Below are 26,711 nucleotides of genomic sequence, written 5' to 3'. Positions count from 1 at the left end.
AGGAGAAATGTCGCTAAGCGACATTTCTCCTATCATCAAGCCCCACGCTATGAAGCATAGCTGCAAGAAAAGAAGCGATAACCCCTGTTATCGCTACTTTCCTTACGCCTGCTTCAGGACTGACTTAGCCATGATATCCTATGGAAGGTGGATATCATGGCTAAGTTTGCCTTGCCCTATCAACAAGCTAACAACACATTTCGTGAGATTATCGCTGGGTATCCAGCGATAATCTCACGTTAGGCAGTCAGTTTTTCTTTCTGAAGTTAAAGCTGGAGAATACCTGAACGAGCTAAAATCTAGGAAGAATCTTAGATGAAAAGTTAATTTTCTTCTGCCCCTGTTATTCTCTCTCTACTCTTATTCTTACTCTCTATAAATATGCAAACCTGGTTTATGGTCATATCACGGCAGCATTATGTGAATCTTCAAACCTGACATAATGGGCAACCCTCCTGGGTTTCTTTTTTCTTTTTCTTTCTGATTATTTGCATCGCTGTTTGCTTCATTTTCTCAAAGGAGAGCAAGGGGGCTACTACCTGATTGAAAAAGCTTAATTTGGTTTTTCTTATGGCGTGGCTGACAGCCGGGCCTCATGACTGATTATCATCATTCAGGTTATTCCTGATTGCTCAGATGAAGGGGGGGGTGGGCAGGGTGGGCAGGGAGGGGCACTAGAAAAGGCACAGAAGAATCAAGGGCACTTTTTGGCACATACATATTTTTGTACTCACTTGGTAAGATATTGGGCAAGGAGAATGTTTTATTCTTAACATTTAGATGGCTAGGATAGATTCACTCAGGCTTGTCTCTGCTAACATTTGCGGTTTGAATGATACTTTTAAAAGGCAAAATGTTGCTCAAGGCTTACGTTCATTAGGGGGCAACTTAATCTGCCTTCAAGAGACCCACATAGAGTGTTCACAGAAGCACTTGTTAGATACATTAGGGTTTAAAGTTATTGGGGCTACTACACAGGGTGTCAAGACAAAAGGGGTAGGCATTTTGGCGGATAGAAGACTTTCTCTTAGCAATCCCCGGGTTAAATCAGATCCGCTGGGCCGATGGGTGATAGCTGAATGCCACCTTACCTTTAATCTTCCTTTTACCCTCTGCTCACTGTATGGCAGCAATGTAGATGACCCAGGGATTATTAACATGGTCTCAGGGGAGCTGGCCCACTGGCCTACTCCTGTCATCCTATGTGGTGACCTCAACATACATCTGCCCTCTGACTGGAAATTTGATAATAAATGGAGATATAAAGGCAGAAAACCCCGAGTATATCAAGCACTAATGAACCTTGCTCAGACCCACGGATTGAGTGATGTCTGGGCCAGTTTAAATCCCACACAACCTGGCTATACCTTCTTTTCGGCCCCACATAGCACCTTTGTTAGATTAGACTACTTCTTTGTTTCATCTTCACTCCTTAGCAACTGTACCATAGACATTGCACCTCGATTTATGTCAGATCACAACCCCCTTATAGTAAATATTAAGGGATTAGGGAAGTGGAAGGAGGCACCTAGATGGAGCTTCGAGAAAGCCCTGCTACAAAATCTTGACTATAGGGCTTATATGCAAGGTTGGATCCAAGAATTTCTGGAAATAAACGTCGGAACCGCTTCCTTAATGACTGTCTGGGATACACTAAAGGCGGGGGTCCGGGGCGAAACTCTGAGTTTCTCAGCAAGGAGAAATAGGAAGGAGAAGCTGGTAATTAATGATTTACAGGAGAAATTAAGAAGAGCAGAAACAAACTTGGTCCTATTGGTTAAGTCAGGACAAGATACCGAAAATGCCCAAAAAGAAGTAGTCCTCGCTAAAGCAGATATAGGGGCAGTATTTGCGGAAAAAACTGCAGCTAAGTGGGCAGCACAGCGGGAAAAAAATTACGAGTGCAGTGATCGCATCGGGCATCATCTAGCCGTCCAATCCAGGCAACAATCTACAAGCATTGAGATACACACAATTAAACTAACCACAGGGAACGAGACCAATGATCCTAACGAAATACTGAAGGGATTTCAGGAATTCTACTCCGACTTATACACTGAGGAGAACTGTAGTGCGGCCGGCCTACTCGAAAGCGAGATAGCCAGCTACCTAAGCGAGATAGATCTTAGACAGCTCACCCCTGATAACACTGAACTACTAGAACTTACTCCAACCTGGGACGAAATCTTGGAAGCTTTATCTAGTTTACCAGATGGGAAAGCTGCAGGAATGGATGGTATTCCTGTAGAGTTCTACAAGATCTTCGCCCCTCAAATCAAAACTATATTCACCGATGTAGTTAGGTCTATCTTTAATGGGGCTTCTCCTCCTGCTTCTTGGTCCAATGCTAGAATCTCTATATTCCTCAAAAAGGATAAGCCCCCACTGGAGATGAGTTCTTACAGACCCATCACCCTTATTAATTGTGACTCTAAAGCCTTCTCTAAAATATTGGCATCCAGAATCTCGTCTGTGATCGAGTCCTTAGTTTCTGAGCGGCAACATGGTTTTATTCCTAAAAAAGGCACCACAGAAAATGTCAGGAGAGCCATTACCCTGTTTGACGCAGCGCAGGTAGCAGGAGACCCGATGTCTTTAACACTACTAGACGCGGAAAAAGCATTTGATCGGGTCTCCTGGCGGTTTCTGTGGGCTGTCATGGGCAGGATGGGTTTTGGGACGAGACTCACTCAGGCGGTACAGGCATTATATCTACAACCAAAGGCATGTGTCTCCATTAATGGGCGACTCACTGATCAATTTAACATCTCCCGAGGAACAAGACAGGGCTGTCCCTGTTCCCCGCTGTTATTTGCCTTATACCTAGACCCATTCATTAAACAAATTGAAAGGAATCCCGCCATCTTAGCAATCAGCACCCAGGGCATTAACACCAAAATTTTGGCTTACGCAGATGACCTGGCCATAACATCCCCTGATCCTGAAAACACCATAATTGCATTAGAGCTAGAGGCACAAAAATTTGGGAAAATCTCGGGCTATGCCTTGAACAAAAATAAAACCCAAATAATTATAAATAAAGAAATTACCTGGACTGACGCAAGGGTGGTGCCAAAAGCTAAATACTTGGGGGTTTCTATATCTGCTAGTATTGATGAAATTGTAGCAGATAACTTAACTACTCTCGCTGTAGAAACCAAGAAGGCCCTTAAAAAGATTGATAACCTCCATTTGACCCTCGTTGGAAGATGCAACGTCATTAAGATGACATACTTCCCTAAACTTCTTTACTTTTTCCGTACCGTACCTCTGGAATTTAGCAAAGCTAATCTACAGAAATTTCAGCAAATCTATACGCAATTTATTTGGGCCTATTCACAACCAAGGAGGGCTCTAAAGCAGCTATCTCTTCCTAGAGAGCGGGGTGGGTGGGCCTTCCCTAACATTATGCTCTACTACTGGGCCGCAGTGATGCAATATAGTTCTGAGCTGGTGAGAGAACCCCCCCCAGAAGCCACATTTGGTCTCTCTTCACCATTTAAACTTTTACTCGGTGAAGACCACTGGGGCTGCCTCCTCCGAGAGACCTCTTTCGGATACTACAAACGTGTGAGATTCAAGACCCTCATGAACTCATACAAGGTTTTTCGTAATATCCGCAGAATATTTGGGCTGGGAAGATTTAACTATTACTCTCCCATTATGACAAATTGTAATCTTCCCGCCATTTTTGGCAGGTCCTACTTCTTAGACTGGCACAGGGCAGGTATCACGAAACTGGGGGATCTCATTTCCAGCGAGGGAGTCAAATCATTCGCAAACCTGCAACTTAAACACAGTCTGAAAAATCAAGATGTTTTCAAATATTTTTCCATCTCTAACTTCCTCTGCAGAAAGGTTGGGGGTAAGGCAGGATTCACGGAAGTAGATCTTCTCAACAAATTACGCGACGCCACGGCCCCTCGGATAGGTCTTTTGTATAATATACTAAATAGACAAACCCCAGACGACCTACAAAAGATAGCAGACAAATGGCACACCAAACTCGATTCTTCATCTAGTATATTTTTTAACTCATTAGTATTATCCCAAAATATTTTGCTTTCAGCCAAACTACAGGCACAACACTTTAAAACTATTTTTTTTCTGTACATTACCCCCAACAAGATTGCTAAGTGGGGAGCTGGCAAAGGGACTTTATGCCCCCGGTGTTCTGAGTTTGGTGTCGACTCAATCCACATTTTTGCAACCTGTCCTAAACTTGTCTCAACCCTTCGTAAAATACAGGAATTTCTAGGGGATGTCACCTCCCAGACTACTGTACTAACCCCAACAGTCATCCTGCTGGGGACTCAATCTGAAAACATCAGGATCAAAAGCGTGGGCCTAACCTTCATTGCAATGGCAGTCTGGAGGATCTGTGTTGCTTCCGCATGGCTAGATACTGATCCTCCACCATTTTCTCAGTGGCTGGCCAGACTAGTCGCTACATACCACCTAGAAAAAGCAGTTTACGCTAGGAAAGGGCGCAAAAGCCGGAAGAAGGGCCTGGATGTGTGGGGAAAACCGACTTCGTGGTTAGAACAGCCGGGCTGACCCGGCCTGTTTTTTTTTTTTTTTTTTTTTTTCTTCTTTTCTTTCCATGCTTGTTCCTTTTCTCCTATGCTGTCACACTTTTTCTTGCTTCTCTCCTTTCTGAGGTCTGGACTACCTTTCATTACCTTCTTCTTTATTTTTTATTTCACTTCTTCTTTTCTTCTCTTTTCCTGACTTTTATAAACGCTATTTAATTATGTTTTCCCTTTTCTTCAGTGCCTTTGATTCAGTAGATACACAGAGTGGGGGGAGGGGGGAGGGATGGGCGCCTTGAATATCTTTTCTCTGTACCATCCTTTTTTTTTGGATTTTGCAAAATAAAAAAAATTTATAAAAAAAAAAAAAAAAAAAAAAAAGGCAGTCAGCGCTAGGATTTTTATCGCTGTTGAGATAAGCGTTGCTAATAGCACGCTATCTCAGCGATAAAAATCCATGTTAGCCGGCGATAATTATCCTAGCGCTAAGTGCGCTTAGCGATAATTATCGCCGGTTGTTGCTGATATGCCCCTATGTTATCAAAGGCAGTAAAAGGTGGTGCCCTTTTTAACACCCCGCACGTATTCACACTCCAAAATGGCAGTAGTGCTCCTGGGTCACCAATGGACGTAGAAGGCGCTAATGTATACTTCACAGGTGTGGCCACGTGTTTGTCATAGAATTTATTATATGGTTTGAGCTTCAATCCCACAGACATAGAGGTTCAGGATTTGTAGCTGTAAAATCAGCACATTGTCCTCTTTGTATCTAGTGCATTACACAGAAATGTGATTCCCGCCCCATAAAATGCTTTTTATACCTCACTCGGGTGGTCTGAAACAAAATCATAATATCAAAGTGCTTTTACGCCTCGTCAGGGGTTGTAAGCGCTACATAAATGCAATTACAATACAATACAACTAATCACCCCAATAAACACACTTGAAATTGCCATTTGCTGCCTAGACTTGAAGATGTGGATGTGTAATACTTACCTCAAAGCTGTAGGAATGGTTACAAAAAGTAATTTCGGGTCTGTGTATGATTTTTAACTTTAAGGCCAGATTTAGAGCTTGGAGGGAACTAAAAATCTTCTAATCTGTGGAAGAAACTCTAAACAAAGCTTACAATCGACAGCTGCATTTCCTCCACAAATAAGATATTGTAGTGAAAATCCAGCTGACGGATTCTACTCAATATGTAGAGTTTCCTTTAAAAATTTCAGTATTTTCGGTTCCCTTAAACTACTAATTGAGGCCCTATGTCCTGCTGAAGGGCCTTTCTTTTACAAATTACATTAATCTGTTCAGGTGATATGGAGACTTTCCCCATTTTCTTGAAATTATTTAAGTCTATACCAGGAAGTTGTGTGGACATTGCCTTTACCTCAAGTAAGAATTAACTAATTACCTCTCTCCAAACACGGTGTCATATCGGAGGAGGCCTAGAATGTTAGCGTGAGGGGAGCTGGAAGTTGGGGTTCAAAGCTTTTTGTAGAGCGGTTAGAGGATGCGCTAAAGGGTGGGGATGAGAGTTGTCCCACTGGAGGATGCTCATTGTTCATGGAGGATGTGCATTGAGTACAAATCTCATGCAAGACATTGCTCCATCTCCCTGGTGCTGTGGGGCAGTGCATAGCATAGTGCAAAAACAGCTTTTTTTAATGCCGCGAATGTCGTTATTGGAATGCAACTCTTTGTAAATTAACAATATTTTAGGTTTTGGACAGCACTGTAGTTTCTTCACAAAGCGTGGCATGAATTTTAGTAAATCTGGCTCTAGGATTGTGTACTCTTCACTGTCACGTAGAAGGCTAGACAACCAACTCCCTGATACCAGACTGGAGCTCCCCAGGATGTAGCAATTCTAATACACCCAGACTGAAGATAGTCCATAGAATCAGGTGATGACTGAAGGTCAATCTGACAGCAGGACACATCTGATATTAATGATATGTGACAGTCTTCTAGTCAGTCAGTCACAAAACGTTATTTTGCATCAGTCAAAATGCATAAAAGTACATAAAAGCAATAAAAGTAAAACATTTGTTTATACAGGTAAATATAATGCATAAAAATAACTAAAATCCATGACGTTTGACTCACCATTTGTATAATATCCCTCACATTACTCCCCTAAAATCCAACATGTAATTCATCAATCTTAAAACTCATCCTTAAGGTTTTATCGCAAGCACCTACTGGATGTAGATGCGTAAAATCAGATAAACAAAACCATATACCGTCATCCTTCTAATAGTATAATTCATCAATAGTTGCAAGTTTATAATTAGATAAGTCTAGGATACCCCTTCGTAGCCGCTTTACACCTCTAGTAACTTTACACACTTCCAAAACTAGACCTCCCTGTACAGTTTATCGTAACCTTACACCTCATGCTGATATATGAGCAATATTCCAGACCGTACGTCCATGAATGTTTGCTATAAATGTCTTACAAACAGTCTTCTGGCCAATTAGTGATGGGCTATATTCTTATTAGGAGCGTTAATCAATTTGATTGATTGACATTAAACCGAGTCACACTAAGTATGGTGCTCAAGAAGAGCTTCGCAGTGGGCATCTTAAGGCATGGTGTGGACCTTAATGCATCAGGTTTCATATTGAAGCAAAGAAGGAGGTCGAGATCTACCTGCCCATCAGTTAGGAAGTTTGAAGAGCTGAGGCAAGCTGTTGCATCAGAATATTGCAGCCAATGTTGTGAGGGCTTGTAAATCTGCCCCAGTGTATTTAACAGATTGTGTGGTTGAGAAATGGACAGCTAGAATATATAGTACACTTAGCATGAATGACAAGCAACTGATGATGTCTCAAATAATCTGCGCTAGAGCTGCTGGTAGATTGGCACTTGCTGATGGCTATCAATTAAATGTATGCAATCAATGGCCTAATGCAAAATGAAGGGGCCACCATGCAAAAGGTGAAAAGAGCATCCTTAGTCTTCATATCTCACAGATACTCATTGTCATTGGGCTGAATGGGGCCCCCTTGAAGAGTTGAGGACACCTTGAATGGTTGGTGGCCCTTCTGCACTGCAGGGGCTGCAGGGGCCTTTGTTATGAACCTGGTTTGCATGTTCACAGGAATATGGACAACACTTGATTGCAATTATCTGGTAAATGTTTTCGTTATTTGACATTATTTAACACATTGCATCACTTTTTTGATCCATTCAGTCAGAATTGTTTTTTTCTAAAAAGTCAAAGATTGCAAAACAACCTTTGATTTTGTGGCTATTTTCAAGACAGAGCAGAGTGAACAGGCAATCAGATTTACATGTGTATCGCAATAGTTAGAATGAGTAAGATATTAAAAGTCCACAGGCGCATAAACTGAAAACGAGATAGTAACGCAAAGAATACGGGTGCTATAAAAGTGAGGACACTTACCCGCATGCTGCACAAATGCTGATCCAACGAGGGTGCACAAAGATTTCATTGCTATTGACGGAGATGCGCTGTTCACTGCCCTCCTCCACATCCCTGTTGTGTTCTCCCAACACCACCTGGTACTGACGTCCTTTGCTGCAAGACACAGTAGATAATTACAAAGGAGACTTACGCATCCTTGAGTTGTCTTCTACAAAATGGAAGACTTGAAGTTGTCCACTATTCTTAGGTGAAGATTTGTGTTATGATTCACTGTTTAAAGGATATAGAGTAACAAATCCATGGCTCCTGGAATCTAGACAGCCCTTTGCATATCATGACCTATCTTCCAGCTATAGCCTCCATCATAGACCAGTCTCTGGGATCCACTCAGTCGTTCTGACATTGAATTAACCAAACCTCAGTGGCCTTTTGAGGTGCAATAGCCGGAGGCGGCTGAGAACTATGAATCGTCTAGGCCTGTTTCAGAGATACCATGAGAAAAAGGAATAAACATTGGGTGGCCTTGTGAGCTTCAACAGCTGGAAGCAGCTAAGAACTTGCCTGGTTGCATAGCTAGTATGAGCAAAGGGAAAGGGTATGGGAAACTTATATTATGTAAGGGACTTTATTTGATTATTAGTGAATGTAGGGACTGGAATTGTGTTAAAATGGTGTGTAGGGCAATGCATCAAAAATGGTGATAACTGTAAATTATAGTATTAGCTAACTCAGTGGTTGCCACTTAAAGGAGGACTGAGAGCCATCCTTGCTTTAATTCCCGTGCCCTTCAGATTGCAGATCGGAAAATCAATAAAGGAAGCAAGGACGGCAAGAAGGAAATAAGGAAGGCAGGAGGGAAATCACAAAGGAAGGACCAAAGGAAGAAAAGAAAGAAAGAAAGAAGAAACGAAAGAAAGAAGAAAGCAAGTAAGAAATGGAATCAGAAGGTAAGATGATGGATGGAATAAAAGAGAGCAGGAAATATGAAAGAAAAGAAAGTATGAGGAAGTTAGGCAAGAAACTGTCCCTTTTTGCATAGAGATAGGCAAGATAGTATGGAAAATCGAGTAATACCTAGTCGCTTAACACATCTCACACCCATCATGTTTTGCAAATGAACACAAGTTGTACAAAAAAAGCAATAAATTGCAAATTGTAAACCCTTCTAGCCATTGATTTAGCAATGAACTCTATAACACTTGATTATTTTGTGTGGAACACAACTACATTGCCTTAAAAGAACAGCAAGAGCTCACAGATTCTTGGTCTGGTTGGATAGGTGGCCATTATGGCTACAGGTTTTATATCAAGGGGTTGAGGCTACTCCCCACCTCTGAGGGCACCAGTAATTCAATTGTGTGCGGTTTTAGGGGAATCCATGGAAATAAACACGGGGCCCTGATGTTCCCCCCGGATATGGGCATACCGCACCTAATTCCACTTTCATCTTTCATTTTCTACACAATTTCACTCAAACGTTTTGCCATCTTGGAAGGGCAAATTGCCAGGTGAAAGACTTCAGTAGATTCTCTCATAATTTCCAAGGAGCAAGTAACCATGGTTTCCACCCCATTGAATTTAAAGAGGGACTCATATACGTTTTACCTATGCACTACCAATAGTTCAAATGGCAACAACCTATGTGTAAAATCCTAGTCTCACTCTCCAAAATACTGAGGATCAAAGCAGACTGCCTTAATCAAAAGCAGAAATCCCTTGGTCTGGAAGAGTGTTTACTTACTTAACTAGCTAGGTTGGTCTGGAAGAGTGTTTACTTACTTAACTAGCTAGGTTGGTCTGGAAGAGTGTTTACTTAACTAGCTAGGTTGGTCTGGAAGAGTGTTTACTTAACTAGCTAGGTTGGTCTAAAAGAGTGTTTACTTACTTAACTAGCTAGGTTGGTCTGGAAGAGTGTTTACTTAACTAGCTAGGTTGGTCTAAAAGAGTGTTTACTTACTTAACTAGCCAGGTTGGTCTGGAAGAGTGTTTACTTAACTAGCTAGGTTGGTCTAAAAGAGTGTTTACTTACTTAACTAGCTAGGTTGATCTTGTTTTGTTTGTCTGTGAGCCAGACTCAGAATTTTGGGTGACTTGTTCAACTCAAAGGATAGTCAATAAAGTTGCCTAAACTCAGAGATATATGATCTAGTCTTTTAAGAACCTTCTAAGATACATGTTTGCAGAGTTGTAGTTTCACTAACGCGATGGAATATTTTTTATCAAGTCAATGAGCATCAGTTATACTTCTTCGTGGTTCAAGTGGAATGCACCACGGAGGAAGAACACAGCTGTAGGACAGGAGGCGTCCTGCTTGGTTAATCACCTTAATGTGGGGTTTCTCCGAGTGCATGGGGTGAGAGTGATTCTGGAACCCTCTTACTTTCCTTAAAGACCCGGTTTACTGATTTTAAATCTGCTATCAACTAGTTATTATAATTGAGTCTAAGTCTCTCGATTATGAAGTTTGGTTAAAATTCTGATCCCTTTGCACAGGTATTGGTAGATTTTGTGATGTCAAACCTGCTAAAAATGCCCAGAAAAAAAGGCAACTTGTGGAACTCATTGTAAATACCAGCTCCGCATTATACCTCATTTCTAAGGTGATAACTGAGAATAGGAGGTATTTGCCGCAACCGTTAATTACCTCACCACAGGGTAGTATTAATGACTGGGTATCGCAAACCCCCCACCCTATTTCGCACATCTTTGAATCATACATATGTGTCACCAGCTTCAGCTGTTAGATATTGACATAAATCGATTCATCTACTTCACCCTCTAAAGAAGCAATTGCAGGATGAATGACTCACAGAAGTTACAGGCACTGTCTAAAACCACACAACAGTAATCTGCCTTCCTGGGTTCCCCAACAGCCTGCCCTTGCTTCCAACCATTCCACATAATCCTCCATAGAATTTTCACCACGTACGAGATGCAATGCGCAGCTGTCATGACCCAGTTGGGGGCAATGAGCGACCCTCCGCAGGTGTGGTAGTATGCACTTCCACTCAGGTACTGAAGAGAGACCTATCAGAAAAGGAGAAAAAAATGACGTACTTTAGCTTTCTATGCAATCACTCTTCTTCTCCCCCATGTTTTCCTTTTTCTCTCTGCTCCCCAGTCACTGGAGCCTAATCCCCTCTCCATTTTATCACCAGCAATCTCTCTTCTTTCACTCTCAGTTCTAAGAAGTTATCCTTTCTCTTCAATGCCCACAACACTGGGCCTGCAGGTGGAAAGATAATTTTGAAAGAGGAAAACGCCTCTCTAGATTGAATTTGTGCAGGAAGGTGCCCCTTCCTGCACATAAACAATCCTGGATGTAACACAGACACCCTTGCACCATGGTGCAAAGGTGCCTGTGTTGGCGCTAGGCAGCAAATTTGTGCCGCTGCCCAGGGTATAGGGACAGGAATGCACTGTATTTTATAAATACAGTGCATTCCTTCCCTTTCACATTGGCATAGGGCAGAGCTGCAAGAAGACATGCTGGCTGCCCTACACCAATTCCCCGTAAATTAGGGCCCGCGTGTATACACACTCTGTGTGATTAGGTATTAACCGAGCACTTAATTAGCAGCACCGGCTCTAGTGACAGCCCACCACATGGTAGCGCTGTCTGAGATATGCACAACAACCGTGTTTATTAAGTCAAATGGCATTGAAAATGATTAATACCAGCTTCTCACACCATTATTATAGCTTTGTGTGGCCTGAAATAGTGTGAATTGTCACACTTGTAGGAGTGCGATGCTTAGGTGTTATGTTGGTACTGTCATTAACAGCGCTGACTGGGGCTGCGCATGGTGCAGGCTGCAGTAGCCTTTCTGAAAAAGGCCCTGGTACTTAATTGTTTACAAATTAATCACTGGAGGTAGGGTTTATTATTTGGCGCCATTTGAGTAAAGGTCACTGAGTTACTGCTTCCTGGCTTGCTGTGAGATGGGAATTATTCCCATGCCCTTCAGCAGTGCACATTCCGGGCCTCATTTATGAAAAGTGACGCATCACTGCGTGAAAACAGCGATGCATCATTTTTCATTGCACCCTCCTTGCGACATGATGGATGCGTCATATTTACTGTATAACGCATCATGTCGCAAGGAATGACAGATATGTCAGTTTTACTGATGTATCTGTCAGCGCAAAAATGACGCATTGCTGGAGTTGTGTCGGAAGCGTGACGCCAGCAATGCAGGGGGAGGGCTATGGATATTGCACTGCGTCATCCGTATGCCTGCCTCATAACGTTTTGACGCATTTGCGTCCTAGAAGTGACGCAGTGAAATCTCATAGATTTCACTGCGTCACTTCTACAAGGTTAACTTGCGTGGGAACAACCCCCGCATACATTATACCTGACACAGGTATAATGTTGCACGGGGTTTACAAGTGATGTATCTGCTTAGATGCGTCACTTTGTAAATAGGGTGCAACAGAGAGCATGTTTTACATTGCCGATGCGTCACAAGAACTGGCGCAACGGCAGCACAAAACTGTCGCAAGGCCTCATAAATAAGGCCCTCTGTTACTTCCTTCCAATGCTGAAGCAGAAACCTGCCCTGTAACCCATCCTGTGTACCATGTCCTGCCTTCCTGTGGTACGGCCTCGTCTGTCATCCTGGCCCTGTTTGTCATAGTCTGAATAGCGCCTGTCGATAGCATAGGGGTCTCTATAAGAACTAAAGAGGGCTTTATGAAGACTTTTTGATGCTTTTAAGCACCTTTAATGTATTTTAAGATCTCAAGAGGGACTTCTCTTACCTGCCAGGGCCAGCTGTGTGGTCTGGCATCTTCGCCATTTACCACCCTGGCATTAGGCGTGTAATGGGGTCTGCCGCAGCCATAGGCTAAAGAAGAGAACACAATGAAAAGGTGTTCAGGCAAGCAATGTACACATTTTTTTATTATTTTTTAAATATTATACTCACTCATCATCAACAGTTCATCTAGTGCATACATATATCAATAAAATAGACCTGTTATGTCTTTGGCAAACAGCAAAAACTGAAAGAAAAGTTATCTAAAGAAAAGAGGCAAGACTTGCAGAGTTTATTGGTGACTCGAGGAGTAGTGAAGGGGAGTCTCACGCTCTGGGAATATACTCAAGTCAAGCGTTAGATGAGCTGTCCTAGCCACGGCACTAAATGCAGGACCAGTGACCAGAGTAGCAGTCATTTACAGAGAGCTCAGCTGGGCCACTGGGCCACTGATATTTAAGTACAATTCTCTGCAATATTTTTGTTTAGTCCTTGAGACCAGCTTGAAATGGATGGAGAACTTCACAGGAAATCAGTATCGATCAGTGTTTAGAAGCGGCAGCGTAGCGTGGGTTGCAAGCTCCCGGGGCAAGGCAAGTATCCTCCCACATTTCTTTTAAAAATGTTGTGTCCCTATTAAAACTTTGCGTCCCTAAAAAGCCCCTAAGAATTTTGTGCCAAGGGCAACTGCCCCTGTGCCCCCCCCCAAACGCAACGCCACTGCTTGAAGGCTTGTGCCAAGAGCAAGACGTACTTCCGCCTCCAAGCAGCTATGTTCTGCACTAACTGAAGTTTTAGGTAGAAGCGCTTTGTGGAACATAATCCAGGAAAAGTGTTGGACTAAACTATTGGGGCCTCATTCATGAAAAGTGATGCATCGCTGCCGTATTAAAACTACGATGCTCCATGGCGTAGTAATGACACATTGCTGGAGTGTGTCACAAAACAGACGCAACTCCAGCAATATGTCACACACACACAGTCTCACATGCCCACACACAGTCTCACACACACACACACACACACACACACACACACACACACACACACACAGTCTCTCTCTCACACACACAGTCTCTCTCACACACACACAGTGTCTCACACACACACACACACACCCCTGACAAAGACCATAAGGCCAAAACATATTGGTCAGTGATTTTTTTGCATTTGAAACGTGGGCCCCGCCGCCGAGCACCAGCCCTGACAGGTAGATGTAGTCAGAATCAGCAGGGAAAGCTGTTTATATAATGGGTTGATACTTACCTGTAAAATACTTAAATGTTTGTTTTAAAGACATTCGTGGTAAAGGCTTTTGCATTGTAGAAAAGCAGCAGGTAAGTTCAAAATATATATATTTATATGTAGACTTTTAAAAATAATTTAAAACAAAAATTATTTTTTAAAATATGCATATATATTACCCTATTGACACAAAACCCCTTAACCCTAAGATATTCTTTGTCACCCTAAAATTACCCTTGCCACCCAAAACCCCATACCCACCCTAAACCCTAAAAATTCCCTTGCCAGAAAAAACACATTCCTGCCCCAAACCCTAGCATTGGCCTTGCCACCCAAAAACCCATACCCACTACAAATCCTAAAAATACCGTTACCACCCAAAAACCCGTACCCACCCTAAAATTACTTTTGCCACCCAAAAACCCATATCCACCCTAAACCCTAAAACGTTACCACCCCAAAACTCATACCCAGCCTAAACCCTAAAAATTCCCTTTCCACCCAGAAACCCAAACCCCCCTAATCTCTATAATTAACTTTTCCACCCATAATCCCAAACCCACCCTAAACCCTAAAATAACATTAACCACTCAAAATTCCATACCCACCCTAATCCCTAAAAAATACCCTTCCCACCCTATATATATATATCTTCAGCTTGCCTGTCTGATAATAAAAAAACAGGCTCCAGCATGCTTGGGCTCATTTAGCAAAAGGATTTTATTGTGGCTAATGGTGATGTGTTTCGACCGCCTCCGCGGTCTTTCTCAAACCAAGTAAGTTGCCATATTGCTTTCTTTTTATACCGACAACGAGGTTTTAGAAAAACATTAAAGTGACAGTGCATGATACATTTCTGAAAGTGATATGGGGCCTTATTTCTCACCTTAACGTAAAATTTTAAGTTGCATGATTGCTATCACAGTATAAACCAACCATAGTTACTAGCAGTTTAAAAATTAGGTAACCGTACCCAATCATAAAGTGAATGGTGTAAGAAAATGCCATATTGTCTATTCTTTCTCTTTTCCACTTCATAGACAAAGATGAGCAAATTTAGACATAAAATCTTCTAAAAAATATATATTTTTTCATTTGAAGGGGTTAGAACACTCCTAAATAAAAAATATTGGCTATAAATATAAAATGATATAAACCATTGATGTGTTCCCCATCTTCGGTAAGTTGCGATAAATAATTTTCTTGTGTGCTCAAAAACAACAAACACAGAGATGTACATAGATAGGTATAGATATATATTTATATACATGTATACATATATATTACCTACTGGCAGTCGCCAGTAGGTAATTATAGTTGGGACCATGTTTCCATAGGAAATGCATTTGTTGACTTGCCTATAACTTTGGCATCAGTTGATGATTTTTCATGACATTTTCCCAAAAAATATGCCTGTAATTCTTGTTGCGCATAGAAAGTTTTGGGGTGATCCGGCAAGCGGGGGCCGAAAAAAAGGGGACTAAAAAAGTGATGTATTTCCAATATTAATTCCCATAGGACTTGTCAACGCGCTTGCAGCCTGAACTGCTGGACGGAATTACACCAAATTTGGCAGAAAGGTAGATTTGGTTATACAGATTCAGCTTTTTCTTAGTTGGTGTGAATCTGTTCAGTAATTATAGAGTTAGTGATCACTGTGGCCGCGATGACTTTGCGAACAATAACGTGCTTGTGCTGCGAAATTCAGAGCTCCGATTGGTTGCCAACACTTCAACCAGGAAGTGTTGGCAGCCATCTTGGGACTCGGCTGAAGCCGAGTCACAAACCAAATGGAAAAAAAAAAGAAAAGGGGGCTGGGTAGAAATACCCTGACCTCATAAAGTTCTTCTTGGGGTCCCAGAGGGACCCCGACAGGCTAAAAAAGCATTTTTGTTTAAAAAACAAATAATGCAAAATCATGATGTTCGCAAATTTGCAGTAAAAAAAAACCAAGCACGGGCGCCTGCACTTGGTTTTAATTAACCCCAGATGGGCCAGGTCCCGGGGGCATGTGAGTGTAATAGGAGGGGGGGTACAGGGGGCCTCCTCCTAGGGCGTATGAAAACTCTGGAGACTGCCACTGTCGCGAGGCATTGGTTTTTATGTATGCTGGGGGTGCCCATGAGGCACCTGCCGCGCCCGAGGACCGCCACCTCCCTGGGGCAAATGTTTAACAACTAATGCAGGGGCCCTTGCTCCCCTGGCTACCCTTGGGACCGTCACCTCCCACGGGACAAATTACACTAAAATAATGCTGGGGGGCCCATGCAGTCCCCTGCAGCCCAGGGGATGCCACCTTCCCGGGGCTAAATTTGAAATGAATGCAGGGGGGGCCCATACAGTCTTCCCCGCAGCCCCGGGGGACCGCTACCTCCCCAGGCTAAAGATCAGATTAATGCAGGGGGGCCCACACAGCTTTCCCCTGCAGCCTCGGGAACTGCCACCTCCCCAGGACTAATCATAAAATAAATGTGAGGGGCTTGCACCCCCGCAGACCTGGAGACCCCCACCTCCCCAGGGTAAAAATAAGGGGGGCCATGGGGCCCCCGCAGTTCCAGGGACCGCCACCTCCTGAGGCTGAAATATATTAATGTAGGATGTTGGTCGCGCCCCCGGGGACCACCACTTCCCCGGAGATAGCTTCTATGATAGAGCGTGGCCACGGGGCCCTCCTCGTGGAGCCATGGATGGCCCTGGGGACCACCACCTACCCAGGGCCGGCTCCTGATACCTCCTGAAGTGCCCACCTTTGAGAGGTGGCTGTTTGCTTTGGCTTGATGGAAGCTGACAGTTCCCACCAAGCAAAAGCAAACATAACTCTGCTTTCTGCAAGCCGGAGCGGTCAAACAGCTCCGGCTTGCAGAAGGCGAAGATTTCATCTGTTTTTCTGCAAGCAAATTATGAGTACAGAGAAACAAATTAAAACATTGCCCTAACAGACAGGGTGCTGCCTTTCAGCAGCCCCCTGTCTGTCACAGCAAGGCCGGCTCCAGCAGGAGGTGGAGAGCCGCCAGGGACCGCGGGGGCCTTGAGGCTCCACCTCGGTCCCCAACACAGGTCAATGGGTGCCATAGGGGCACCCAGAATCAAGAGGCTGGGCCCCAGGGGATCGGGTCCCCAGGACCAAAATCAGGCTGGGGAGGGGGCCTACAGCCCTCCTCCCCATAGTGTATCGAATGAATGAAGTAATGTCTATTGCACACAGGTACTCCAAGGAGTGTCCCAGTGCTTTTACTAGGCTTCCCAAAGAACATTGCACTGAAAAGTTCTTCCCCAGCATATCATCACTAGGCTCTGAATAGCAGTGTGTTCAGACAGTCTATCCCACAGACCTGCCTCTTTAACCATAAAGGAGGCGCTTCCCCTCCGTTATTTTTGCAAACGGGGAACAACAATAAGACCTGCAGAACTGGAACGCAAAGACCTCCCAGGGCTATGAATGAATGAATAGTACTTATAGAGCGCATGGCTACCAAAGGCCTCCCAGCGCTAGAGACAAGCCGCCAGACAATCAAACAATCAGACAGTTCCGGAGAACAGCAAGGTCTTCAGTAGTTTACGAAAGATGAGGTGATTGGTCTCAAGTCGGATGTGATCCGGAAGCTGATTCCAACCTCTAGCCGCAAAGAGGGAAAAAAGACGTCCCCCACTCCGGGCTCGATGTACTCTAGGAATTATCGCTAGATGTTTTTTCTCAGAGCGGAGGGATCTGTTTGGAAGGTACGGGAAAATAATGGATCGAAGAACCGGCGGGGCCTTAGCTGAGAGTACCTTATGGGCAATGCACAAGGCCTTGAACTGAATTCTCTCCACCACCGGGAGCCAAAACAGGGATTTGATGTGAGATCTAGCCGATTCCTGCCTATGAACCTGCAGCAGCAGTCGAGCCGCACAGTTTTGAACTGTTTGTAATTTCTGGATGGTTATGGATGGAGACCCTAAGTAAAGCACATTGGCATAATCAAGCCTCGAGAGAATCAGGGCTTGTACCAAAAGCTTCCTGGCAACAAAAGGCAGAAGTGGAAGAACTTTCCTGATCATTTTCAGGATACCGTAACCGGTACCTGCCACCCTGCGTGCCTGTTCCTTAAAATTCAAGCTATGATCCAGCCACACCCCAAGACTTTTTATTTGAGTTTTGGGGGCAGGTAAAACCCCCAAACATTGCGGCCAAAGCGAGTTGATGTCCATATTCCTAGTTTTACCCAAGAACATCACCTCGGTTTTGGCCGAATTCAATTTTAAGAAGGAATTGTCCATCCACACAGAGATCCCCTCCAAGCAGCTGGCCAAGTTGCTCTTAATATTATCCAAGCTATTCAGGGATACAATCAGCTGAGTATCATCAGCATACGTAATGATGTTAACCGCAAAGGGTTTTACCAGCTCAGCCAATGGTCGCAGATAAACATTAAAGAGTGTAGGGCTCAGCGAGGAGCCCTGCGGCACTCCACATCGTAGAGGCATTCTTTCAGAGCTGATACTACCCTCAAAGACCTGAAAGTACCTGGCTGTCAGGAAAGATTCCAGCCATTCAAGTATAATTCCTGACACCCCCACCTCTCTAAGTCTTGTGATCAGAAGTTGGTGGTTAACAGTGCCAAATGCCGCACTGAGATCGAGCAATATAATAGCTGCGGACCCGCCACTATCTACGATTTTCCTGGCTTCTTCGACCACAGCTAGCAATGCTGTCTCTGTGCCTTGTTGGGGTCTAAAACCCGTTTAGGAGGGGTGTAAACGTTCATTCCCCTCCAGAAATGTGGAGAGAACATGATTGACGTGTTTTTCACATATCTTTGCAATCCCAGGTAAGAGTGAAATTGGCCGATAGTTGGCAAACACTTCGGGGTCCAGGGAGGGTTTCTTCAGTAATGCTCTGACCATAGCTCGCTTCCATATGGACGGCACAATTCCAGAGGACAGCGAACTGTTCATAAGCTCCAAAAAGGTTGGTGCGACAGAGTCGGAAACCCGATTAAGGGTCACAGGAGATGCTGCATCTCTTGGTGAGCCTGATTTCAGCTGCTCCATATAGATTTTCAGGGAGTTTATATCTAGATGAGGGATGGTCTCAATGCATTCATTCAAGTACATAGGTCCTCTATTGTGAAGAGCTTGGTGTGTTAAAGTCAGTGCTTTGTACCTAAGATGTTGCCAAACTGGTAGCCAATGAAGTCCATCCCGATATGGAGACACAGAAGAACCTTTTGGAATTTCGAAAAGAATGATTGCCACATTCTGCATGACCTGCAGCCGTTGGATTAGATATTCTGGTAGATCGAGGTACAGAACATTGGCATAGTCCAACCTAGATAAAATCAGAGATCTAACCACTGTTACTAGGGCCTAATGGGGAAGCAGGCAAATACATTTTCTCCACATGTGCAAAATTCAAGAGCAAGTTTTCAGAACTGCTGACACCTGTTCCTCAAACGAGAGCTGGACATCAAACATTGCACCTAAATTCCTAACCACCACCATTGGAGAGGGCGGAGAAGAAACACTGTCAGGCCACGCACCAGCCTATCCCGGAAGGGAGTCCTGCCCAAACAGTAAGACCTCTGTCTTATGAAGGTTGCACTGCAATTTGTTAGCCTTCAGCCAATTAAGCATGGCCGCCACGCAGCTGGCAAATGCAACCCTTGCTCTCACAGGATCCCCATCGTATGTGAGCAGAAGTTGAGTATCATCTGCATATGAAATGATCTTGATGTTATAGGATTCCACGAAATATACCAAAGGGGACAATGGCCGGCCCCCGAGGCTGAAATCTGCCTAGGTAGGGAGACTGAGCAGTCCCCCTCCCTTAATAAAAATACATGTTATAAAAAAGGCCGGGCCCCGGGGGATTGGACCCCCATAGCCGAAATCGGCATGGGGGTCTTGCAGCTCCCCTCTGGCCCGCTCTCCCATTGCAAAAAGGCTGGGTCCCGGGGATGGGGTCCCTGGGCCAAAATGGGCCTTGGGAGGTGAGCCACATGGCCCCAATCCTCTAATAGCATTTATTTGGAACAAAAAGGCTGGCCCCAGGGGAAGTCGTCGGAGGCCGGTCCCCTTTCTCTACCACTCTGCAAAGTGGCCTCCTGGTGCACAACTTGTTGGGGGATGAAGTCCTCATGACTGCTGATGGCCCTTGGGGGCCAACAACCCCTCCTATTACCTCCAGTAAATCCCACACAGTGGGATTGCTGGGACCTCATGGTAGGCTCCGCCCCCTTTCTCCACCACTTGGGAACACACCTCATGGCACACTACTGGTTGGGGGATAAAGTCCCCTTGGCTGTTTAGGGTCCTAGGGGTCAGCTACCCCTCATGTTACCTCCAGTTTGTCCCACACAACGGGATTGCTGAGAGGTCACCCGAGGTCCCAACCCCTTTCTCAACTACCCTGCAGACATGCCTCCTGGTGCACTACTGGTTGGCGGATGAAGTCCTCGTAGATGCTGAGGGTCCTTGGGAGCTAAGAACCCCTCCTGTTACCTCCAGTAAGTTCCACACTGCAGGATTGCTGAGAGATCGTTGGACTCCCCACCCCCTTTCTTCACCACTCTGCAAATGCATGTCCTGGCACACTACTGGTTGGGGCATGAAGTCCCTTTGGATGCTGAGGGTCCTTGGGGGCTTAGAAGTAGGGGTGGGCAGAATTTGCATAGTCGCGTTACGCAAAGTTCTGCGAAACGGTAAAAAATCTCAGCGAGATTTCCGTTATTCCACGAGCATGCAGAATTGCTTGTTCCGCCCATTCGCGATGTGTTTTTCCTGTTCGGGGATGCTGTTTGCGTTCTCGGGTGATATATCTTGCGAACTTGCCCATGCAGTTGCCAAGTGACGTGGCCATCTTGTTTCACTTGTCCCGTCCGCTCGCGATGCGTGTTTCCTGTTCGCGAACGCGGATGTCCGATGGCGCATCTGAATGACGTGTTCGCGATCGCACACTCTCGCGGGATCGCGTGGCCGGCTACCAATGGATAGGAAAACTCGTCGGCGAATGCAGGGATCCCGGTAAGTAGCTCCCGCGCGCACGTACATGCATTTTGAAGGCACGAACAAGGGAAAAATTCCGCAACGCTGCAGATCACGGAATTTTCAGCAATTCCGCGTTCTACGTAGAATGTGGAATTGCCAAAATCCCGCAATTTCCGCAAGCGGAGCGGAATATACCGCCCAGGCCTACTTAGAAGCCCTTCTGTTACCAGCAGTAAGTCCCAGACAGCGGGATTGCTGAGAGCTGGTCGGAGGCCCTGTCCCTTTTCTCCAACACTCTGCTGATGCGCCTAGTAGTTAAAAAAACCATAGAAATTCACTCAAAAATCCAAAGGTTACAGAGACAATATAGTTAGGAAATAGATTTTTTTTTAAAACCTTAGAAATTATCTTAAAAAACCAAGGATTACAGGCACGTTATAGTCAGGAAATAGAATTATAAAAACCATAGAAATTCACTGAAAAAAACAAAGGTTCCAGGGACGTTATAGTTGGCACAGATTTCACTTGTACAAAACCCTTTGAAATTCAGAAGTTATAGTTACCTGAGCTAACTACAACTTACGCTCCTGTAATGCACTGCTTATGACCTCACATATTACATCACTCATGACATGGTCAGTACATTACTGATAACATGACTGATGATATCATCCACAGAACCACTCATTCGACCACTCACATCACCATATAACCTCTTGTATGCCTACTCACACACCCACACAGCCACTCACATACCCATTCACAGACCCATACAAGTACTCTCACACCCACTCACTCCTCCATAGAGCCACTCACACAGCCATACACTCACCCATACAGCTACTCACACACAGACGTATTCACCTATACAGCCATTCACCCATACAGCCACTTACACACCCAGTCACTCACTCATAGAGCCATTCAGACACCCAGTCACTCACCCATACAGTCACTCACACAGCCACCCACTCACCCATACAGCCACTGACACACCCACTCACTCACCAACATAGTCACTCACACACCCACTCACTCACCCAGCTACTCAGATACCTACTTATACACCCATGCAGCCATTCACCCACCCATTCACACACCCATACAGCCACTAACACACCCACAAAACCACTCACACACTCACTCATACATCCATACAACTACTCAGATACCCACTCACACACCCATACAATGACTAACACAACCACTCACACACCTACAGACCTAGTCAGAAACCCATTGATTCAACCATACAGTCACTCATGCATGCACTCACACACCCATCCAGGCACCCACACACCCACTCACACACTGATACAGACAGTCACACACCCACTCAGATCACACATGTTAGTATCACTCTTAGGTAGTACAACTAGCTTACTAATCTAACTGTTGTAGTAGGTTAGTATATATGTGCACCCGGTCTTGGAAGCCAGAGGCAGCTGAATACCAGACGGAAGTCAGGCGGGAGGAGTGGAAGTCAGGCAGCCCGGAGGAGTAGTGCAGCAGAGTGCGGGCGGGAGGAGTGCGGGATATCACCGAAAATACCGAAAACCAGGTGGGAGCCCGAGCTGGATGCAGTGGCCCCGCAGTGAGTGGTGAGCGATCGGGCTGCCATAAGGCGCAGCTGCGAAGTGCGAGCTTGGGTGCGGTTTGTGGTGCCCCCGAGTGTCCCGCTCGCACCAGCGCATGAATTTTGTCCGAACCTTGGCTGACCTCTTGTTTCCGCACTACGGGCATTACGGCAGACTGAAAGGTAGGCTTCAAGGAGGGCAGCGCTCGAGGGTGAATATATATATATAAAAAAACACTTTGGGGCAGATTTACAAGCCCCTTGTGCCACTTTTGCGTCACTTTTCCCATGTTAAAAATTACGCAAAAGTGGCGCAAGGGCCTTGTAAATAAGCCCCTTTATACTTAAATTTGATACTTACTGTACCTTTTTTTTTTATTATGACTATGCCTTTCCCATTCATGCTTTTACAATGAAATTCGTTGCAAAGGCAACCGTGGTAAAGGCATTCTCATAAAAACATTTGTTGTAAACGCAGGAATTGTACAGACGTTGTAGTTGCAACGCTTTCATTGTAAAGCCATCTCATTGTTCAGCCTTCATTATAAATGCTGCTACCCCGGAGGAAGCAGTGTCTTTTACCATCAATGAATACATTATACATGATCGATGATACATTGAATACATTATACATTATCGATGATACATTGAACGATCAGAAAGTGGGGAAAGCTCCTGGTGTTGACAGGATCCTCTCTGACTTGTTCTATGCCGAACCTCTGATATGGTCTCCCTATATAAATATCCTTATTCATGCAATCACAGTGGGTGCCCCTATCTCTAACTCATGGAAAGGGGCTGAAAAAATACCTTTAAAGGGTTCAGAGCAAGAGCCTGGTAACTACCACCACGTATCCCTGATCGATAACATCCAAACAATATACAGTAAACAACTTCTCGTATGTCTTTGGGATTGGATTAGATCCAATGAGGCCCTATCCCACCACCAAGCTGGTTTCATTCCTAAAACTAGCACTGTGGACCAGTGTTTGACCCTAAAATGGAAAGTTGCCGACCTTGAACAGGGGGCTCTCTTCATCGCCTTTGTTCATCTTCATGCATCATTTGACCTTGTCCCAAGGGCAACACGTTGGGAGGTCCTCACGAACATCAGTGTTCTCTCAGGGCTATTGATGTTGATTCTGAATGTGTACACCAATAAACTATGTCAGAGTCAGATGGTGCCTGGGGGACAACAGAGAACTTTCCAATTAGGAGTGGTGTTCGGCAAGGGTGCGTCCTTGCTCCCACAATATTTTTATTATTCATTGATGAAAGTATACCCTATTTAATAAATTGTGTGAATATTGCTCCCAAAATTGCTGGCTCCAAAATACCAAGTTTGCTATTCGCTGACGATAAACTTCTCTTATCCAAAACTGCTGTGGGCCTTAACGTCCTTTTGTGGAAGTTTAACACATTTTGTAAAGACCACTGTGTAATAAACAAGTCTAAAACAAAATATATGATATTAACACACAGCAAGCAAGTCAAAGGGACTGTAGCTCTAGATGGAGCCAAATTTGATAGGAGGACAGAATTTGACTATCTAGGGTTGAGGTTGTCTAACTCCACTAATTAGTCAGCGCAGATAGGAAAAAATTCTGTCCCTTAACTACAAAGCCAGGTCTATCGTCAGATTTCCTAACTTCTTATTCTATTTCTCCAGCACTGGAAATATATAGGGCCTAAGCGTGCAGTGCCGTTCTTAAAAGTTCTGATGTGTGGGGGTATTACAATCTGGACATGTTAGATAAAGGCGAAAATTCCTTTTTAAGATCTTTACTGAAGTTTCACTACTCCACTACTTCCCCTACGGTTTCACCTAAATGTTAGGCAAATCCCAGGCACAGCTCATCTTAAAGCTATTTTGTTTTGGGCAAGGATATGGACACCCAAGCAACGTGCGCCATACAGATAGTGCCTTGCAGAAATTCTAGCCCACCTCTTGGCCCTTAGGATCCCATAGTTAGCCCATGTCAAACTATGGCTGGTTAAAATAAGGATTACATAATTTCTGGCTCCGATCATAATTAATGACCAGCAGATCCTGACTTCTCATTAAAGACCACTACTGGATTATTTTCCTTGGCTCTAAAATTTCTGCTGTTCCCTCGGGCAGTTTATGGGATCATTACCTGTCTTTTACATGTGGCTTCCATTTTGAAGATTTTATGGACTATGTGAATATGCCATTATCTAAGTCTCTTTATATCAAATTTAGATTGGGGATTTTCCCAACTGCTTCTTTTACCTCATCTTGGAGGAGTAATGTTAACTTCTCCAAACCTCTGCCCCATGGGTTGTCAGTCAGTCAAACAGTAGGCGACAAGCGCCTACTGTTTTTCTGTGGTGCATACACCAAAATGCATGCTCGCTGGGTTATCCCTCTGTGTCGCCTCCTTGGGCTTGATAAAAGGCACTATGCATTGAGAATATGCAGGGCAGATACTTGGAGCTGTGTCCTTTACTCGGTTGCTAGCTACTTAAAGTCTATATGGCATGTCAGGAAAAGAGTTATGAATACCCTAACACACCATTCACTTCTAGTTTAAACGGGTTTACGGCTCCTTTTAAGTGATTTTAATTTACTTTATGCTTTTGTATATTTTTAGCTATTAAATAATAGGATTTGGTCGAAAGGCCCAATTAATTTCCTGTTTGTTGGAAATTGATATTTTTTTATAATGTTTTTTGCTGAACTGAAATGTTTATACTGTGCCATGCTCTTAAATCTATCCTGCTATGTGTTCTTTTATGGTTTTCTATAACTGAAATAATGTCAAACGATGATGAACATGAAAATAGGTACATAATACATTCGAAATGTACCATTGTGTTCGGTACAGCTATTTTAAATGGAAAGAGGTGCATAATTTGCTTTACATTGCCGCATAATTTAGTCAACCATGTTGCACTATCTGGTCTTTCGCTACTGCTTAATTCCTATGGCCATGACTTTAGTGTGCTGGGCATACATTACCATGAAGTGACCCACATTTAGAGGACAACTGCACAATATTGTGCCACAGCTAAAACTTTATAAAGTACAACAATAATGTTCAAATCCAAAGCATTAGCTTCTGAATACTGAACTGTAGTGTCCCAAAATTACACAGTTATGAAGGAATGAGTGAGTGAATGAATGATTGATTTTTTTTTAAAGCGCGCTGCTACCTAGGAGTGTCCCGGCGCTGAGCCAACTGCAAGTCCAGTGTGGCGTGTTATTAACTGAATAAATGGGTTTTTAAGAATTTTTCATCGGAAAACCTCATTATTGTCTGTCAATTATCATTTATTCTGGTGAATGCTACATACACTACACTGTATTACTTACAAGGGACATCACTTGAATGCTGTCTGTAGGGAACCAGATCTATTTGCATATGTATTTGTTTTCTTGTTTATTTGTGTATATTTAGTTTTACGGTGCATTACATGGTGCTAATCATGTCGCTGTTTTGCCACTCCTGAGAACTTGAGGGGCATTCACAGGTGCAAATTTAGCATTCGCTTTTTACTCATATCCATGGGCAGGGATGTTTTGTGTAGAAGAGTGGTCTTACCAGAGTTTTAGATGTGGTCATAGCACTTTTTTCTAAATACAAAAAGCAAATCAAAGCACATCAAATGCATTGAAATACATTTTCTGAAGATCAGGCATGATTTTTCCTAATTTGTGTCCTTGTCTTAATGAAGGTCTTAATATTTAAATCCTAACATTTTGCTGCCGGAGTACCCCTATCAGACGCAAACACTAGCATCAAAGCATCATTCTAAGTGGTGTTCTAATTTCAGACACAAGGTTGTTCCCATTCACATTTAGCCAGGTAACACCTGGGGAAATTCTCATGGAGAAAAAACAGTTCAGAATGAGAAACAATGCATAGAATCCAGGTGCTGAAACTCCAAATCCGCAATTAATTCTTCATTCCGATTTGGAAAAGTCATAAAATGTACCGCACAGTATTTCTGTGGGTCCGCAACCAGGATCTGAGTGTCCTAAATACAAAGCATTGTAATAAGTAGGTCACAGTAGAATATACCACTGCCCTTCAGTTAGTAGAATTCTGATATAGGCTGTTGCAAATGCATGGCATTACCGTAAAAAGACCACAGTAAAATGCACCACGTAAAGTCACTTAATATTGAGATGTAGGCGTGCAGTGACCCACATCAGCATGTGAAAGCCAAAAAATCCATATCATTGTTTATGGAATCAGAGGAGTGCAATTGG

At 43.9% G+C, this 26,711-nt stretch overlaps 1 protein-coding gene across 1 annotated transcript in view; it reads right to left on the bottom strand.

Moving 5' to 3' along the window:
* LOC146868095 (chymotrypsin-like elastase family member 3B) overlaps window positions 1-26,711 on the bottom strand; it is a 44,479-nt gene that overhangs the window by 17,041 nt on the left and 727 nt on the right. Inside the window, exons 2-4 of the mRNA XM_085608907.1 lie at window positions 12,689-12,774; window positions 10,854-10,951; window positions 7,943-8,077 (exon numbers count right to left, since the gene is read on the bottom strand). Coding sequence (XP_085465033.1) covers window positions 7,943-8,077; window positions 10,854-10,951; window positions 12,689-12,774 — 319 coding nt within the window. The remainder of the gene's footprint in view (window positions 1-7,942; window positions 8,078-10,853; window positions 10,952-12,688; window positions 12,775-26,711) is intronic.

This window comes from Triturus cristatus, chromosome 1_2 (genome assembly GCF_964204655.1).
Source record: "Triturus cristatus chromosome 1_2, aTriCri1.1, whole genome shotgun sequence".
In the NCBI taxonomy this organism is placed as follows: Eukaryota; Metazoa; Chordata; class Amphibia; order Caudata; family Salamandridae; genus Triturus; species Triturus cristatus.
Note: the sequence above shows the minus strand (reverse complement) of the source record. Positions and strands in the feature narration are given on the sequence as shown.